This window comes from Typopeltis vanoorti, chromosome 13 (genome assembly GCF_054136105.1).
Source record: "Typopeltis vanoorti isolate ZY-2024b chromosome 13, IOZ_Tvanoo_1.0, whole genome shotgun sequence".
NCBI classification, from domain to species: Eukaryota; Metazoa; Arthropoda; class Arachnida; order Uropygi; family Thelyphonidae; genus Typopeltis; species Typopeltis vanoorti.
The window spans coordinates 96,038,850-96,053,879 of NC_143561.1; the positions used below are offsets into that span (position 1 = coordinate 96,038,850).

At 35.8% G+C, this 15,030-nt stretch overlaps 1 protein-coding gene across 2 annotated transcripts in view; it reads left to right on the plus strand.

Annotated features, from left to right (window-relative positions):
* The window catches only part of LOC150100391 (calcitonin gene-related peptide type 1 receptor-like), a 135,630-nt gene that overhangs the window by 85,207 nt on the left and 35,393 nt on the right, over nt 1-15,030 (plus strand). For both annotated transcript variants that reach the window (XM_090402758.1, XM_090402757.1), the window contains exons 5-7: nt 3,214-3,339; nt 11,076-11,173; nt 12,611-12,702. In XM_090402758.1, the coding sequence (XP_090258884.1) occupies nt 3,214-3,339; nt 11,076-11,173; nt 12,611-12,702 (316 nt within the window). The remainder of the gene's footprint in view (nt 1-3,213; nt 3,340-11,075; nt 11,174-12,610; nt 12,703-15,030) is intronic.

The window sequence follows — 15,030 nt, forward strand, 5'->3', positions numbered from 1 at the left end:
AAAGTAGATGAAGCCATTGTTTAATTTCGTAACAATAGAGAAACGTTTTCATTGTTAACTGCAGCGACATTTTCTTTAACAATAAACCTATCCAACAATGCAAATTTCTATGAATAAAACTGCCAGCAAGGCAATATTTGTGACGTCATTTAATCAAATCATTAGTGGAAGGTATTCTGATGTTTATGTCGATTTCTTTAATGAAATTTACAATAAATTCATTCTTGTTTTCTTTTTATTATAAAGTTACATGTAATACGATATCTTATATCGAATCTAATTACTTGATTACATTTTAATAATGAGAATCATAATTGACTCGAGACGGCCGGACATGCCCTTTTTTTAGACTTAAATGTTTCATGATCTTTCCAGATTTGATCTTTTGAAACACAAAGCTGTGAATAAATAAACAGAAAGGATAGTGGATTGGTTAAATATTTACAACTTTCCCCTGGCAGCAGAGAATTTCAAGACTTTGCAGCAGTTTTTATAAACAGAAACGGAGTTTGGAGTGTACAAAAGAAACAGGTCGGAATTGCGAGTTTGACATGGCTGAGAAAACCCTTTTAAGATGTCAGCGCAAATGGGGCCGAAGAATATCCTCAACAAAACAGATGGAAAAGTAAAAGAAGCCGCCTAGTGGGGATGTTATTGCAAAATTAGCGTATTTTTATACGGAGGCAGTGAATGGATGGCGATATTAAAGTTTTGGTCGGAATGCAACTTTTCGGCTAGAAATCCAAGTGTTGTGTTGGTTTCACGAGTTTCGAGAATGTGATTCTTCAACTCAACAGAACTAAAAAAAAAAAAAAAAAAAAAAAAAAAAAAAAAATCAAAGTTAGCTATTCAGCTAGGGTTTTTTTTTTTTTTTTTTTTTTTTAACTCGTAATTCTCGATGGTTGTGTGAAGTTCACAGGTAGCTGAACGATGACCGAAATATCAGAACATCCTCCATTTTACGACTATCGCTACAGCTGATCGTCAGGTATTTGTTTCATGCCATTCGTGTGCGGTTTACGGACCAAAAATGTGTGTCCGTAATGGAAGACGTGCCGTCGGATTTAGTCGTCCTTTGAAAGCTGTGCGGAATATCACATCGGAAGCCACTCGCGAGCTGTTAATGGATAGACGGCAGCCCAGTTTTTATTTATGACCGGAATTCGTGTTGCGTACTTCTCGGATGCTTATACTTGGCTTGACATACTTGAAGAATGTTTGCAGAGGGTGTATAGCGGAGTACAATGTCCTTTTAACACGCCTTAGTCTGGAGGGAGGATAAATTTTTGTTGTTACCACACCTAAACAGATCCTAATAATAGGTTTTTCCGAAAGTTTTAACTTTTTTTTACCCTAACAATAAAGTTAGTCACGTGACAAGTGCATTTGTTAATTTCGTTTTTGAATTTTATTGTTGGACTGCTTGTTTATTTTTTTCATTGTTGCTCTCGACTTTTTCACAATTACTTTCATTGTTTAAAAAAAATGGTCTTTTGCTTTCCTTCGCTTGCATTTCGGATCGATATGAGATTAAATTTTTGTTTGATCTGATCTTGAGCAGTTGGTTGCTTTTCTTCTGTTTGCGCTAATGTTTTCTTAATCATTTTTTTTTTAATTTTCATTCGCTTTTATTGGAGGGATATTTCCGTATTTAGTGCACTTCGATAATTTTATGTACCATATGCAATAAATATTAAATTCTATGACGTAATATTACAGCGCGATTTTCTTTCGAACAACTTAAACATCCTCTTACTAAGTAGGAAATCGCCCACGACATCCTAGCTTTAAATATTCATGGAGTACTCAGGAAAATTAATCATCTTAAAAACTAAGGACAATCAAAAACTGATTTTTATTTTTTAATAACCAATCATTTATTAAAACCAAAAAAAAAAAAAAAAAAACATTGTGACAAAACTACGTCATACTTACTTCTGTTTTCCTGTACCACATACAAGCAGTTTATCTTTATTTCCTAGCGAAATTAAATGCCGAGCTGATGTGCTAATTCTCGATAAATTTACTTTCAGGGCTGAAACTAAATAGCCAATTTCAATCGCCACTTATCTGGCACAGAAATGATTAAAAGATGATTGCAGAAGGATCAAGAGAGTTGTTGACGTGTGGCTTCTCATTTCGTTTTGGGAAAATTAGTTTTTATCTATATCAGAGCGTCTGGTACTGAAATAATAGAACGAAGAAGCGATTTATTTTCAATTTGGATTTGTTTTCAATTTACCGTAGATTTCATTGGTCGTATCCTTAGTACGGGGAAAAAAATCGGAAAAATTAATTAGGTATATGTTATTAAAGGCCGAATGGAGAACAGATTGTGTCTCTCCGTGTAAGTACCATTAGACTGGGTAAGCTTGAGTACAAAGGAAGAGTGTAATCTAAAACCAATATTTATCTCAACTAACTCGACCTATGTGGCATAAACAGATCGCTTTTCCTTTACCGTAATCCTTGCGGAAAACTTGGCTTTTAGCTCCCCTTTGCGCTTAGCTAACGCAGGCTACCAACCCTTTCATTACAGTAATTTAACGCCAGTTTGATGTGCGCCTACAGACAATACAATGTCGGCATCTTTAACGATGAAGCACTCCTGGACAAGTTCGATTGCACAATATTTGCAATCTCCTTAATAACGGGAATATAAGGTCATTGCTGTCATCTTCTACAAGCGTATTTGTTATCCTTACCTTTCTATTGCACGGTAATCAAATGAGCCCTTAACGGATGTAAAATTAATTTATTAAAAGCATCAGTTTTAGAAGTGCCTTTTTGATTTTTCTCCATTAAAATTTTATGAATTTGTGATAAATTTCGTAAGCATACATTTAAGTTCCCTATTAGAACAAAATTAGCAGGAAGAATTAAATATTCACACTATTGTGATAAAATCATTGCTTATTGGCTACATTGATTGGTTTGAATTCGTTTCACAAACAAAGATGGCAGATTGGAGCATCCTCTTAATATTGAAAAAAAATAACTTGCCTTACATAAATAGTTGACAGCGCCCTCTCTGTGAAAACGATGCAACTTAACTTCAAAATATTTAAATTTGCATAAATTTATCAGTTATTAATTGTAGTAGTAGTAAGAAATGTCGTTTTTCTATTGTAAGATTCATAAATATCTATAATATAGATTATGTACGTTTATGTTTCCGAAAGCTAATTTTCATTTTGTATTTCATTACTGCAGAATCTCCATTCTGTCCTCGTACTTGGGATGGTTGGCAATGTTGGGACGACACTCCAGGCGGTCAAGCTTCAACTTTACCATGCCAAGAGCACGTTTACTTTATGAGCGTGCCCCCACCCTGCCCACGTAGGTACTTTAGTGTAGACCTACTACAGCATTTAATTCATTATCAATTTTTATTTCTCTCTGATTGTTAACATCCGAAAATTCAATATAAATGCCATTTTTATTCCCGAATTCACATGATTGTTTTCTTAAAGTAAACTTTGTATTGTTTTCATGTGGAATCCACAACAAAATGTACGAAATAAACGAAGACTTTTTTTTAGTTCAGATAGTTGATATCTTCAATCGCATCAAAGATCTATGAATAAAATTTTTCATTTTTAAAGGGCTCTTCAAAGCAGGCCCTCTTTATAGAATAGTGACTACAAGACTGGTTATTAAAGAAACTAGATTGGCATTTGGAAACATTTTTTGGAAAGATTTAGACTTTGGAATGTCATTAGATTTACAGCCTCATGGATCTTTATGAAAAAAAAAAAATAAATAAATAAAGGTAAACAGATGTCACTTCTATTCGTTACAGTTCAAATATCCCAAGGAATTTTTGTGGGTTCGACCGACCCTCAAGGCATAAATAAATTTCAGTGTATGTTGTGCATTTAATTAAAATGCGTTAAATGTGCTTTTTTTAATTATTTTAAAGATTTTTTCATTTTTATGTGAAAAAAGCGCTCTTTCTAAAACAATCTTTTTTATGTCAACCTTTTGGCCAACTCATTCAGGTACTGCTGATTGCAGCCACAAACCAAAGATTAGACGTTTCAATCGAAGGTTGGGAAACTACAAAAGCATTTGATATTAGTATTAAAATAGGTGATAAATTTTATAAACAAATGATACCCAGAAGAAAAGACAATTGTCTCTCATGAAAGAAACGAAGAAAAAAAAAAAACGATATTTGATGGATAATGAGACCGGAACAGACTAATGGTCTATACCCGTAATTAGTGTTATGATGATGATGAAAGATACCATGTTACTAACATTTAAAACAATGACTCATATGGAAATAAGCTTTGAGAGCGCGGTCTGTGTAGGAAATATTAAAATCAGTGTTCGAATAGTTTATACATAGTAATACTTGGGATAAATATATATAGAAACAAACCTGGAAAATCTGCCCAATATTAAAATTTTGGGCAGTCATTTTTATGGCAAGTCCTTTCACTAGATCGAATCGCCTTAGTGCAAAGACTAGCAAAGTGAACTTGCACGAGTTTTCAATATTATGATACTAATTATTCATTAAATGATTAAATTTAGTTAATAGTTTGTTAATATTATTTACATCACTCCACTCAATGAGTTGAATATCTTTCATCGCGATAAGTAACAGGCAAACCATACAAGTCAATCCCGTACACTGTGATTGACTTGTATACTCGACTTCCGTATTTATTTTTACTGTATTTTTTTTTTTTTTTGCCTTCCGGTTGAAGAGAGAACGTCATTATCCATTCATCACAGAGGGAAATGATTTTACGCTAAGTTAAAACCCAAGATGAGCTAATCAGATGCAAAATGAAACGTATCTTGCAGTTGTAAAACAACCAGTATGTGTTTTTAAAGTTCTGTGACATGTTAAGCCGATTGTTCCGGCATCAACCATTATCTCTAATTTCAATGGAGAGCTTTTGCGTTTTATCGGAAAAAGTGAGTTTCACAGGACTCGCATATCTTACTCGGTTGTCAGACCACTAATTGGTTTATGTCATACAAAACTAATGGATAGATCACTATCTGGTTTTTCCAACTGCCTTCCGCTTACAGATTGCGTCGTATAAGCTCAAGGGAAACTTAAATATTAATTAGGTTGCTACATTTTGAAAAGAATTGCTAGATGTGCAGTCTGATGAGAGTATTGCAATCACATATCTCAGCGCATCTATAAAAACTTGCGTGGAATTATCCTTTCGTTTATTTTGAAGTCAGCAACACAAAAAGGTCGGGATATTGGTTTTAAGTGATCAGGTTCACTCATAAGAGAAGCTGCTTCTTTCTTATATTTAAATCGGTGATGGGTTGTAATCACCTTTCGGATATCTTTAGGCAGATAACAGCAAGTGCTGACTGCATGTGTCTGCTACATAATGAGAGGTTTATTAGAAACGCATCCATCATCAATTGTCAAAAGAAGACATTGTTTAAAAAATAGGTTTAGGAGCTGTTCTCCAATGTTCTCTCTCTCTCTCTTTCTCTAATGAGATTATAATTATTATTGTGACTTATAAAACGCAAATGCTTCATTGGATGTGCAGTAGAAAGGGCCTTAATCCATTTTTCAAAGCGTGTATTTGTTTTTCGGACGATAGATTTCGATAAGCGAACTGTTTTATATTTTAAAAAAATCTGAAGACCCCCATGTATTGTTTTAATCAATATTAACCTCGTCGGTAAGGATGTAAACAATCATTTTGATCATCTAGGTAAGGATTGGAAGAGTTAGCGCAGATGAGACTCCAGAGTAACTAACGTGTGACACAAATGAATATATAGTTCGCTATTTGATTGTTCAGTTTGCATTTGGGATTTGGTTTGAGAATATAGCAGTCGTCTGAAACACGTTCTATACTTTCAAGATGAATGCAGAACACATGAATTTCAAGACGAGTACTGAATTTTTTTTTCCCAAGTGCTAAACCAGTTTTTGTTGAAAAACAATTGCTAAATCTTTCTTCCAAAAAGAGTGCTGAGCCTTTTTTTTATAACTGCTGAAACTTTTTTTATTACAAGTGCTGGATTCTTTTTCAAGATGAGTGTTGAATCTCTTTGAAGACGAATTACGAGTGCTGAAACTTTTTCAAGACGATGTTTAAATCTTGCTCAACGAGTATTGAATCATTTTTCATGACGAACATGTTTTTTTTTTTTCAGGAGTGCCGAACCTTTTTCATGAGTGCTGAACCTGTTTTCACAAACCGATTTTTGACCTGTTTTTATGAGTGAATCTGTTATTTATCAGGAGATGGTTGAATCCTTTGAAAAGATGCGTTGTATCTTTTTTGAAGACGATTTCTGAATCATCTTTAAGACGATTTTGGAATCTTCTCTGAACAAGTTCTGAATCTTTTTCGAGGAAGTTCTGAACCTGTTTTTTCAAGACGATTGCCGAAAACGTTTTCAAAACAAGTATTGAATCTTTTTTTGAAAACGAATGTCGAACTATTTTTTCATGAGTACTGAACCCACATTTTTCATGATGAGTGCGTTTTTACAAGACGAGTGAATCTTTTTCATGAGGATGCTCAGTCTGTTTTTCTTTTCAAGATGAGTACTAAATGTTTTTTTCAAGACAAGTATTGAATCATCTATATTTTTTCATGAGCGCTAAACCTGTGTTTTTTCAAGACAAGTGCTGGACCTGTGAGTTTTCAAAAAACGTGTGCTGGGCCTTTTTTTTCAAGGCGATCTTTACTATGAGTCCTTAACGTTGAAAATTTGTTTTTCAACGTTAAGGACTTATTGGCAGGATTTCTCAGATTTTAGCAAAATCTCTCTCTCTCTCTCTCTCTCTCTCTGTGTGTGTGTGTGTGTGTGTGTGTGTGTGTGTGTGTGTGTGTGTGTGTGTGTGTGTGTGTGTGTGTGTGTGTGTGTGTGTGTGTGTGTTGACAGATTCGCATTGTGACTTTCCAAAGATTTTAACGCTTGTAAGTTAACACAGACCTGAAGTAAAGTACTTTCTATACTCATATTAGGATTTTCATCATCTCTGCTTCCTGAGTGGCTCACTGTTTACTGTGAACACATCAGCGCACTTAATGTTCTGATCAATATATTTGGGTTGTATCGGAAGCAGTGTTACTGTTAAAGAGGGTTTACCGTTGCTATTTCTCAAGAACAAACTCTGGAGATATCAGGATATGTTGCTGCTCTCAATCAAGTGGTGAAAACATTCGTTCGTATTTCGTTGACACTCGCAATAAACATGAGTCCATTACAGAAACTATCTGATAAAGTTGCATAAGTACATTACCGCAAGATCATATTTTTCCTGTTTTTCATAACGAAAATTAGTGGACTGATAGAATGATAAAGCATGTCAAGGATGGTATTACAATGATTTTGCAAGAATTTTAAAATTTTCCCTCTTCTATTTAAGAGAATATGCAAACTTTCTAACTAAAAATTGTTGAAATATGTGCTCCATCTACTGGCAAAATAGAAAAACTTGATATAAAGAAAATAATTTATTTATTCGTATGGAGTTTCTTCCCTGTTCCTATCGGAGCGAGTTGAGTCCCCTCATGTGGGGGTTAGTAATATATAACTGTAGATACATGTGTGTGTTCGCGGAGCTGGTTTGTCTGTTCTGGAGGACGAAAAACCCGAGTGAAAAAACCAGTATGAGACCAGCTAACTCACCTTTAGTCTAAAGAGACCAGATAAAGGTTCCTCACGTCATGGACGGGAATCGAACCCAGGTCTTTCCGAACAAAGGCTTCGTCTATACCGAACTGAGCTATGGAAGCTCTCAGAAAATACAGTAAATGTATTATTTCATTTTTTTCCAGTATATAAGGATAGTTTTCGGGTTTTTTTAATTATGAGTAACCATTCGTTTTAACTCTTCTAAAATAGGACTAACCGATAATAGTGAAATACTAAACAACAGAAAGAAAAAAAAAACACGTTCTTATACCGTTTTGTTTTTTATTTATATATTGCAAGCCTTCTTCACACTTCGTTTATGCCGGTTTCATAAACTTCACTTCCCCTAATCGCTCCAAATTAGCCCTTAATATATGAGTGAGTCATGTAAACAGATGCAGGAGATATCCAAAGACAAAGAGGAAAGATCGCTTCTGACGTCACACGCAGCTAACAATTTCATGCTCCCTTGGTTGGGAATATGATCTCTCCCTGTTTATCATCAATGGCGTTCTTTCGTGGATTTTTTTATTTATTTCTGGATAACTATACCGTGTCTTTGTTACCGATCCACCGACAGAGCGCAGGTATTCTATGAATAATTGCGTCGAGTAATGTGAAACTGAAACTAAGCATAAACTTAGCTTCCTTTTCACATTAATATTTGCGAGGTTTTATTTTCATAGTGTGAGATAACATTCCTTTGTTCCATCTTATGGGATACGTTTATTGTTTATTATAACAATTGTGTTTCCACATTTTCGGATTGGTAATTACTTCCTATTGATTATAATTACAGGTTATTTACAATATATCATCTATGGTAATCAAAATTCATATTTTGTCTAATAAAAATGACCATTGAAGTTTTTTTTCCATAAACTATAAATTATATATGTAGTTTAATCTTTTATCCAAGTGTAAGCAAACAAAGTTTGCGCCTGAAGTATCTTCAAGACTGAGGCAACTCGTGGCAAAGGTGGTCAAAGTTCTTATCACTTTCCTTAGTGTCCCATAATGCAAAGCACATCTCCTTGTGGACAGAAGCGTAGCTAGAGGGGTGCGGAGGGGGAGGTCCGCCCCGGGCGGCACTTTGAACATTTTTGAACTTTTGCAGTTAAATCTAAAATAACGTCTCGAGAACTTAGTTTCAAATATTGTAATACTACTGCGAATTTTCCTCACAATTGCTGTAAGTGTTGCTAGTTATGAGAGGAGTTTTTCTAAATAAAACTGATTAAGAATTTCCTACATTACTATGAAATAGACTTCGATAATGTCATCGACGATTTTTCTAACAGAAAAGCAAGAAAAATAACATTTTAGAATGTTAAAATTAAAGTTTTACTTCAAAAATAAACATAGTGTTTTAATTTGTTTCCCTGTACGTCGTTTTGACTTTTTGTAGTATTTTTAGTGAATACTGAGAGGGGAGGCAAACTCAGGGACCGCTCCGGGCGGCAAAAAGCTCTAGCTACACCACTGCTTGTGGACATGTATACTGCTATGCATTATGGAAAGGGTCACTATCCAGACCGGTTTCGACCTTTATTGAGGTCTCGTCAGTGGGAGCCAGAACCAGAGGTGATACCAAGGTTGAAGCAATACAGACTTCCATATGCCAGTTGCCAAAAAAAATAAGCTGTAATTGTATTTATTTTTCAACAATGGATATACATTTCATTGTTAGCTATTTCAACAATGAGATGAAATATACACTTAAATGTGTTGCTTAATGATTGCTGTAACAATAAGACAAGTATATCTGATACTAAATAAGGTTGATAATCTTGTTGATTCTTCACTCGTTAAATCATTAAGAGATTCAATAAAATTTGTATCAAAAACTTTCATATGGATTTCATTCATAAATACTTTTTATTTTTATTGAATGATTGGGAGAAAACCTACAATCTTCCACCATACAAATATTTTTTTCAGAATAATTAAATTACAACTAGCCTACGATACATCTTTTTCAACTTTGTATTTTTAATGAAAAATACAAGACATCTTCTGTTGATCATTTATTTGATTTGCAGAATTGCAACAACGACAAAAAAAAAAAAAAAAAAAAAAAAAAAAACGTAATTCATTTTATGATTGCTTTTGTGCGGGATTTATGACAATGTTCTTCTACAAATTAGGGCGATGCTTTGTTGCTTAGCGGTTTCCTTAGAAACGACGCGTCATACCTTGCACCACAGTGACTGTGCACAAAGATAACCGTGACAAAAAGGTCGGTCGTATGTCCTTTCGTCATGTGCGTCGCTAAGAGCATCAAAGAAAAGGCGTGTTGGGGAATTTGATGGATGTTAGTCCGTATTAAAGATAACGATGGATTACTGAGATGGAGGAACGGCCTCCCAGTCCGTTTAATATAAGAAAATGTTTCTCGTTGATTGCATCGATAGGGTCGGTGAAGTCACCGCAAATCAGGAAACGGAATAAAAAAAATTTATTTTTAGAAGATGAAAAGAGAAATTCACTTCCTGGATTGGAAATAAATCTGTCGTATTTCTCTCATGAATGGACTAAAAACCCGATTGATTATGCAAAACTTGTAAACTCAATAACATCGGACTTGACACGCTAAATTTAATCAATTTATCTTACTTTGATAAAGACCTGACAGCAGACGATGATTCACTTAAATATTCCTGTTGCTTTTCCAATTAAAACAAACCTTTCTCCTAACCTGGGTTCATCCCGAATGTTTGTAGCCTTGTTAAAGATTAAATACGTTGATCCTTCGTAAATAAAAATTTGCATATTTGCAAAGTTCGTAGTACTATATTCCTCTTAAGGTGATGATAATTCATCAATTGTTGCGATTAAGCTATGTTATTAAATACCTGAATACTTCTGTGATTTCTCACATTAACAGGGCTAAGCGATTAGACTGAAAATATTTGTGGACGTTTGACAGCCTTAAGTTGCTCACATGAATCCAACCGTAACGTGTTGTCTGTCTTGTCATTGTAGTTACAATTTCCAGGCTATTCGACAGACTCAAGGGATTATGTGCCAAAAAAAAATCGTCAAAATTGAATGCATTTTAAGTCAACTCAGCAAAAGCCTTCTGCTGTCGTCCAAAGCATTAAAAAAGCAGACTCCTATCGTAATAATGTAGCTTAGAACGTTATTTCAATTTATTTATATTCGCAAATGAAAACATAATATCCCCCCTTTTAGTTTATTGACGGTGTTCCTTCTATAGGAATATCATCCGTTGTCATGGTAACTGACTCCATCAGCGAAATTGTTTACCGACTTGGATATTGCCAGCACAATATCTGCTGTAAGAAAAACTTCGATTTTTCAAAAAGTACACTTGCAAGTTTTTTTTTTGTATGTTTGTTTTGTGGGGGGGGGGGGGTATGCCTTGACATTTCTTTCATTTTCTATTTATGAATTTTTCTTTGCAGGTTATGCAGTGAAGACGTGTTTACCCAATGGAACGTGGTATATCAACGTAGAATGGCGGACCGAATGGACCAATTACAGCGGCTGCGGTAGGGCTGAGGTGAGTGACGTAGCAAATATAGCATTCAGTGCAAGTAATTGCTTACGGACGAACGAAATAATAATAATAATAATAAATAGATGAGAAAACCAACAAAATGATGCTTGTTGGATTTTGTATTCAATGCTAAAAGTTCGGACAAATGAAATCAACACAACCATATTTACTGTTCTGTTTCCATAACAATAACGAGAACAATAACTTACAGAAACTGAATCACGTGTCACTCTGCCAGTTTCCATGACAACCAAGAGTATTTTTTTGAAATATTATTTTATAGTTTGGTTGCTCATATTTGCCACGGCCTTTCTTAAACAGGCTTTATTCGAAAAATTGTATCTTTTTTTTTTTTTTCACGAAGCGGAGTCTTACAAAAACAAGTGCAAGGCGTTATCTCGAACACGTCCGTTGTATTGTGAAGAAATTGGTTTTTTTTTTTTGCCATTATGTATCGTAATTTTCAATGAAAATATTCCCTTTTGTTCTATTTCGTATACTTGGTTGTCCTTTGCTCGGCAGTGACTCAATAGATTTCCATTATCGTTTATTCTTTAAAAATTCCAAGAAAAATAGCTCCGAGCGCGTTACACGCTTGCAATTGTGAAATTCTTTAACTCAGTCATGTCGATAGTTGACTGTTTATCTCCCGTCTCCATCGAAACACAAAGAATGAGAAACCCGAAGGATAAAGAGTAGAAAGGAATAGTTGATATCCCGACGTGCTCAAGTGAGAGGAAATATCCTTAAGGAATTTAAGGATACAGAACTTAATGCGAAAAATAAATATACTGAGAAGTAGCACCTTCTGGCATTAGACAAAGTTTTGAATGGAACGATCGCTGATGCAAAAGATCCGATTGGAATGCCGGAGGTCAATCGTATACAATGTGGTGTTGACTCAAAATGATTTAACGCTTACAGTTGGAGAACACAGAATGCAAATAACTCTTTTCGAGTGAAATTTGTTTTTATTTATCCAAATGGAGAGCTTTTCTCTCCTCTTTCTGCGTAAAGAGTTTAGTTCTTTTGAAATTAAGGCTATGAATCCAGTACGTTATTTTGTGTTCTAATATGCTATTAGAACTGGGGAAAAAAACTTTCCAACCCTGCTAATCGTTGAAAAGCTCTTATAAAGGTTTTTCACCTCTGACTGGATCGAACCCGGGTCCTTCCCGCAAAATGGCATTGTGAAAACCGACTGATCTTATACTTACAACAAACAGTATTAGCCTGGGATATCAAGTTAATGGAAATGACAATTCCTTATTTTATTATGAAATTTTGGCTATGATAATCCATAGCTTAAGAGCGATTTTTTTCTTAGAAATTTAGAAACATATTTCCCAAAGTTTTCGTTTCAAAAAATGATTGACAGTTCATATAGTAACATATTAGTTATTCGATGCTAAAAGTTCATAGAAATTTCTTAATTTTCAGGGAATTCGACGTATTCAGTATTTCCACATTGCCACGTACGCCGTGTCCATCTTGTTCCTGTTGCCAGCCATCGCTATTTTCATGACTTATAAGTAAGTACTCTCTCTCTCTCTCTCTCTCTCTCTCTCTCTCTCTCTCTCTCTCTCTCTCTCTCTCTCTCTCTCTCTCTCTCTCTCTCTCTCTCTCTCTCTCTCCCCCCCCCCCTTGAAGTTTATTAGTAAGTATTTTAAACCTTGTTTCTTCTTGATGGTAACAGTGTGTGGACAAGCGGTTGAGAAGAAAGAACGAACCAGTTACGTTTTTGAACAACTGGAGTCGTAGTCCTTAGGTCAAACTGTGTAGAAGACTTCCAAAGCGTAGAATCTTGGACGAGAATTCAAAACTGGATAATGAATGGATTTTGTTCAGCAAATGCTCCTATCTTTATGAGTTTGGGGGTAGGGGTGGAAAGCGGATGGAGTCGTATCATTTTGAGGAGCAGCACCCTTAAAAATACCTGTAGGAGACGCAGAGAGCAGAAACAGTACGTCGGAGGGATATTGAACTGTGAGAGCAGCTTCTGGATAGCATCGAACATTTTAGAAAGGTTTTGCACCATCCCATATGTGAGAACAAAAAAAAAAATGTTCGATGCTGTTCAAGGGAGGGAGATTCACTCCAGTCAACTGTTTGCCCGTGAAATACCACATGACTTCGTTTTGATAGCGATGCACTTATCAAGATTGCCTTACCTGTCTGAAATATAGTAAGGAGATCAACCTTTAAGGTTCTGATTATGAAAAAGTTTGGAGATTGGAATATATGGGAATTATAAACCGGAAAAGACGGGGTGTACCGTCTTCAACACTCGTTACATTCAAGTTTGGTGATAAATCGTTTATGAATAGGAGAAATAATGCGGGGGAAAAGTACAACCGGCTCTGGCCTTGGCGAGAAAATCTGAAGAAACCATCCAACATAATATGCAGTGAACAATCATGCAGGAATCCAGTTGGCAATCCATAGGGCATATATATTAGATCATTCGTTGGTAATTTATTAAGTTGGCCTTTGTACCAGACTCCTTCAAAAAGCCATAGAAATATCTAGAGCAGCTACATCATGGCTTGGCTTTCAAACTCTTATAGAACTCGGGTCCATAGGTGGATGATGTTTACAAGGAGATCTGCTGTGATCCGCGAGTGTCTGAACACATTTCGTGGTGAACGGTTAGTGGGCGGGCTTGCTTCTGAGTGGTGATGGAGGTAATTGACTTTCTCCATTATTTTCGATAGAACTGAATTAAGTGAAACAGTTGGGTGGTCGTTTTTTTATCATGTTTATTCAGGATCTGTTGGATATAATCTTGTTTTCATACTGAAGGTAGATGGTAGCTGCCAAGTGAGTATGAGAAATTTCTAGATATGATACAGCATGGGCTCAGGAGCACACGTTTTAAGACTTTGTAGATCTTTGCAGTTCTAAGAGAACAGTTCAATCAGATATCTGGCCCAAGACTATCATTAATTATACACGACACCGGTGAAAAGATGCGGCTGACAAGTGCTGCCATCTCGTGGCCCCTAATCCTAACACTTTGTTTACTTTCTGAAAATACTGTGGTTTCTACGGTCGATTTTCTTCAGTTTACGGGACGAAAAACCCGAGTTTCTGGGATTAAAAACTGCTTGCCCGTTTAGTTAAAATTCCTCTAGTCGGCAACTAGAATTGAACTTACGGCGCTCTTTCTTTGGGTCATCGAGTGCCATAGACGGCACATGCCACTTGCACTGAGCTACACCGGCTGCTGATTCCGAATTATGTAAAAAATAAATAATTACGAAAAAAAAAAGTCTTAGTCCACTCACAGTACTCAAGTACGCACGTATACTGGCCTACTCTTTTTCAGAAAAATACTCTGACTTCTTCCATCAGGACTTGGAAGAATACGTGATAGTACGATTATTCGCTACTAGTCGGAAAGCCCGATGAGTTGTCAATGGGTTCTCTCCCGTGTACTATCTAGCGGCTGGCCTGTGGAACAGTTTTATTGCTGTGTCCTGGAATTCGTGAGAGTGGAAGTTTGTCACTCCACCACAAGTAAGAAGAAAAAGGTTGAAGAAACCGAAAATCTTTGTCTGTGAACCAAATATAGCAAACACCACTTCAGAACAACAATAATCAAAGTGGGTGGTGTTTCACCGGGGTGCTGAAAGTCGCCTAACTACTTAAGGGTATAATTGGTATCTCCTTCAACTAGGATTGGAGGAGGTATCAACCGTGCAGCTACAAATGTATGCACTTGTGGCAATACTTACTAGGATTGCCAATCCCTGTTTGTGCGAACAGGTCACACCATCGGAAGGTAGGTTTATTTAGGCTTGCCTAGGGGAGATAAGCTCCGCTTTTCACTTTGCAAGCCTATCAGTGACCCACGTATA